The 5,070-nt window shown below is 41.8% G+C and overlaps 1 protein-coding gene across 1 annotated transcript in view; it reads right to left on the bottom strand.

Moving 5' to 3' along the window:
* Positions 1–388: 388 nt before the first annotated feature.
* Positions 389–5,070, bottom strand: part of MMP8 (matrix metallopeptidase 8) — a 12,299-nt gene continuing 7,617 nt past the window's right edge. The window contains exons 6-10 of the mRNA XM_006150090.2: positions 4,696–4,813; positions 3,842–3,975; positions 3,162–3,315; positions 2,058–2,161; positions 389–1,881 (exon numbers count right to left, since the gene is read on the bottom strand). Coding sequence (XP_006150152.1) covers positions 1,778–1,881; positions 2,058–2,161; positions 3,162–3,315; positions 3,842–3,975; positions 4,696–4,813 — 614 coding nt within the window. The 3' untranslated portion in view covers positions 389–1,777. The remainder of the gene's footprint in view (positions 1,882–2,057; positions 2,162–3,161; positions 3,316–3,841; positions 3,976–4,695; positions 4,814–5,070) is intronic.

Raw genomic sequence — 5,070 nt, 5'->3', positions numbered from 1 at the left:
GGAAATGGCCGTGTCACAATCCCTTCTCTTCTATTCTCTTCTTGGGATTTTGGGCATGTATGCACTTGCACCAGGCATGTTTTTCAAGCCAATGGGTTTGGAACTCAAACTGTGTGGTTGTTCACATGGGATCCAGCCTCCTTATCCTCCACACCACCTGCTGGCTCCACTGTGTGATGATACTTTAAGAACTTAAAAGTAGTTCACCAATCATTCCTTTAAAATAAAAATCTTTACCTTGAACTCCTTTCATAGATAAATTTTGTACCAGAGTAACATGCCAAATTACTTCACTGAGGAATTTTAAAACTTTGACAGAAAAAAAAAAAAGAAAGATACACTGGTGAGAAGATTTTACAATCCACATATTTATTGCATAATAAGCTGAATTACATTTTTACAACTGCAAATATGACATCATGAGGATTCTGTAAGCCCTGAAATTCTTTACTGACAAAAGCCATTAGCAAATGTATGCACCTAAACTTAATTTAAAGAGCTGTACTGCTTTTGTGCCAAGCCCAGTTCTGTCTGTGCAGTCCATCATCCTGAATACCCCAGGAAATAACGAACTCGGCACAGGAAGTCTAACTACCCATCAGATTGGACTCTAGAGGGAGTGGCAAGGAGGCAGGAGAAGTGATATCTCTTTTCTGTTGCTCCCCTAGGAAGATGGCCAGTAATCCGTGGTGAGAGTTCAACGCTGGTATTCTGTGTTGATTGTATTTTTTAAGCACAGATATGTTACTTTTGTAGGGCTGCTGCCACAAAGTACTACTAACTTGGGGACTTAAAACCAGACACTTATCCTCTCATTGTTCTGGGGGTCAAATTCAGCAGGTGTCGGCAAGGCCATGCCTTCTTCTCTCAAGGCTACAAAATAGGATCCTTCCTTGCCTCTTCCCAGGTCTTGGGTTCTGCTGGCATTCCTTGATTTTTCTTGTTTTGCAGATGTTTCTCTCCAGTCTCTTCCTCTGTCTTCACATGACCATCTCTGTGTAGCCATGCCTCTCTTCTTATAAGTACACCAGTTGTATTGGATCTAGCGTCCACTTGAATTTAGTATGAGCTCATCTTAACTAATTACATCTGCAAAGATCCCTTCCCCTACACTCTCACATTCATAGGTACCTAGGTTAGGATTTCAATATATCTTTTTTGAGAAACACAATCCACCCACAACCTGTATCATCTACGTTTCATTCTAAGAGTGGGAAACATTTTCTGTAAAGGCAATGGGCACCATCTATCTGGCTTATGATCTCCTCCCTTTCTTTTTAGTTTTTCTATAGGGCGTGTATGCTCACCAGAGAGAGAGAGAGAGGAAGTGCTAAAGCACGCCCAAGGTGATGACCACACCCAAATCTCTTCTCTAGGAATTTTGGGCCTAAGCACACACACCCAGTGTGTTTCTCAAGTTGCCAAGTCTGGAACACAAACTGCACAGTCGACATTGGGGGAGGTTCAGCCACTTTAACTACCATGTCACCAACTGGGCCTATAATTCTTACTTCTAACCAAAATCTGGTGCTACATTGCCTGAAGCAGATGCGATAGGTACATAAACCGGAGATGGAATGTGTGAGAACTGAACCAACCTCTGTACATGGTGAAATATTCCAAACAGTGAGCACAGGCCCAGTGAGTGCAGTGATAGCAAATAAGATTGATTGATACTGAGAAAAGTATAAATGAGACAAAATATAATTGAAGTGTAAGTTGGACTTGCCTTCCATTTTAGAAAATGGATTTAAACCGTTCTGATTTTGCTTTGACTTTACCTACAGTTAAGCCATCTATTGCTCCTGTCAACCCTCGTAATTCTACGAGTTGTAGTATCGAATGCATAATATCTTGGTCCACTGAAGAAAAGAAAGAAGTCTAGGAAGAGAGAGAGAGAGAGAGAGCGAGCACTGAGTTAGCTTATAGAAGTTCTTAGATATCTTTGATTTATAAAATCCTGCCCCCGTTTCAATATGCCATTCAGATACAAATTGCTATTTAAAAAATTTAAATACATTTATTCACAGGGGTTTTTGCTTTGTTTTTCTACTTACGATCCTGCTGGAAAACTGCATCGACTCTACTTGCTATTCCTGGAAAGTCACTTGATAGACTTCTGGGATAACCTGGTTCCATCACTTGTCTTTGGTTATCATATCTGGTAAGAACAAAATGTCACATGATTTAAGACCAGTACTGAATACTGCAAAAACATTTTTCTTTTAGCTGTATATAATTTACAAAGTGCCTTCACACTTTTCTGTCATCCAGTTCTTGCAATGTCTTATTTATTGTGATTAAGAATGATCAACTTCGCTACCTAAGGGTATATATTTATAAAAATATGAGTATCATTAATTCTAAAATAGCCTTCTGATCACTGATATTATTTCCCAAAAGAAAAGCTTATAGTTTCTAAGGCTTGGTATGTAAGTATACCTGTGTGTGTGTGTGTGTGTGTGTGTGTGTGTGTGTATGTACTCACATGCATGTGTGTGTGTGTGTGTAAATGTAAATGACCAACTTGGGAACCAGTTCTGGAAGCTATCTGTATAACATTTGCTTGAGTTTGTCAGAATTTAACTCAAAAGTGAGAATTAGCCCAAGTCTTCCTTTGTGTTCTTCCCTAGTGCTTTACTAAGGCTACTCTGTTTCGAGACATAAAATCCTTATACTCAGGGCCAGCAGATGGTGTCGTGGTTACATCACTGGACTCCCACATGGCTGACCTTAGTTCGAGTCCCTGACCTGGTGGCTTGATAGTCACACTAAGTGTATGTGCATGAGTGCCCAGGATCCTGGGAAGAGAATGGAGAAGGCCATTCCCCCTGGCGGCGGGTCAGGTGATTTCTCACTTTCCCTCTCACTATCTCTGTCTCTCTGTCACTCTGGTGAGTGCGTGTGCCCTGATGCAAAAACTTCTAAACACCAAATAAAAAATTCTTAATACCATGGTATAGCCATTTTAATTTTATAAAAATGAAAATTTTTGAAGCCATAGTAACATCAACCATCTTATGAAAAAGAATATATTCTCACTCAAACCTATTAAACCCACCTAGATTTTCAAAACTTTCAGATGCCTGATTGTTAGTTGTTTGTATACAAGGTAGAGAAATACAGATTTCAACGTCTAATTAAAGAACAGTTTACCTTACCTCCAGAGTTGATCATTCACAAAGAAGTATGTTTTACTTCTGTAGGAAACAGCTGCGTCAATCGCTTGGACGGTCCTTGGGAAGCCATAGTTGGCGATATTCCTGGGATAACCTTGCTGAATGTCATAGCCATTCAGAGCCCAGTATTGGTTGCCTGTCAATGATTGGGGTTACATGTTAATATATTCCTGCAATTCCTACAAAACAATATGTAGCATGCTTTGGTCTTTGTGTAAATTTATCATAAAAATGAAAATGGAACAAATAAAGTGAAGGTGGTAAAGTGACGTTATCAGGTCCCTAATGGCTCCCTAGAACTTATGTAAAAGATTCCGACGTTCTGGCTCAGGACCACAGCTGGGTGTCTCATGTGGTCTTCATACAGAAGCTAAGGCACAGCCTCGGGGGAGCTTAGAAAATGTTATCTGAGATGAGGACGGAGGGAGCGGCAAGCTGGCCTGATGTCCGTTTTCTTGATGAGAAAACTGAGGCCTGAATACGGCACAGCCTTATCAAGTCCACACAGGGTGACCAAGATGAGGCCCAACCCTGGTGTCCTGGCCAGAGCCTGGCCTGCCCAAGCTCTTATTGACTTACCTCTTTAGAACCTGGAAGGGAACTCAAAGAAGCCCCAACCCCTCTCACAGGTACAAGTGAAGATAAAAACTTTAGGGAGTTACCTTTAAATAGGAAAACGAGGTCCCTGTCGGAATCCTCATAAGCAGCTTGTATACCACTGGGCAGGTTTGGCCAGAATAGAGAAATGAAATTGAGTTCGACCCTTCGCAGCTGAGGATGCCGTCTCCAGAAGTACCTAATGGAACAGAAAGACACACATAGACAGACGGACAGACACACATGTCTAAGTAAGCGTTTCTATGATGCTTGGCATAGGAATGGCCCCTATAGGCTTGCTGAGAAGACCTAACCTACAATGAATGCAAATGTCCAGCGCAGTGACCGGGTCCTGGCTCAGCTTTGCGGTGGTGCTGCCCACGTGCGAGTACTTAACAATTTTCGAGGTCACAGGAGTGACTTTACTCGATCACATTTGCCATTGTCCCCTCCGTGCACATGAACTAACCTTGTTAGCCTCTTTCACTACTCCTCCCAAGAAAGAGGAGACAAAACTAGCAACCAAAGCGTGGCTGTGCAGTCAGCCTGCTGTTACATGCTTACTGAATGGCTGATGGAATACACCCGTCTCTGCCATGGCCTCTCGGCTGCTGAGAGACGCTTTCCTGTACTTGACTGGTTTTGGGCGACACTGAAGGATGTTTTGGTGTTGGGTAAACTCAGCCATGGAGTTTCCAAGCAGCCGTGGCTCATGTCTGTCTACCTCATCCAGACATTTGAATGTTTTTATTTTTTTCTTTTCTGCATGCTTTGAGTTACCTACAAAGTTCTCAACATTCCAGTGAGATACATCTGTATAGAATTCAAAGGAAAAGCTGAGTAACGTGGAATCAATGAGCATCAGTTTTAAGGCATACAAGAAAGAGAAGTCAAAGGGGGAAAGAATTTAGTTTTATACCTGTCCTGGAAGAAAAATATTTCTCCACGGAGTGTGGCTATAGCATCAAATGTCAATCTGGGGTCACAGGCTCTGGGTGTACTTGGTCCAGTAGGTTGGACAGGATTGTTTGAAAGCCCTGAAAAACAAAACAAAACAAAGCTTTTCATTAGCCTAAGTCCAGCGTTACTCTCAGAGCACTTTGCACACTTCTCTGGAAGGTGCACAGCGTTTTACCAGTCGATCGCAACCAGTATTAACTATGCTTGGTCCTCTTTAAGTTTCCTGTTGTGTTGTTTGATTGTATTTTTTTTTGTAAAGGTTTCTGCTATAGTGTGTGTGCACGAGAGAGAGAGAGAGAGAGAGAGAGAGAGAGAGAGAGAGGGAGAGAGAGAG

The sequence above is a fragment of the Tupaia chinensis genome, unplaced genomic scaffold (genome assembly GCF_000334495.1).
Source record: "Tupaia chinensis unplaced genomic scaffold, TupChi_1.0 Scaffold000276_2, whole genome shotgun sequence".
Taxonomy (NCBI): Eukaryota; Metazoa; Chordata; class Mammalia; order Scandentia; family Tupaiidae; genus Tupaia; species Tupaia belangeri.
Note: the sequence above shows the minus strand (reverse complement) of the source record. Positions and strands in the feature narration are given on the sequence as shown.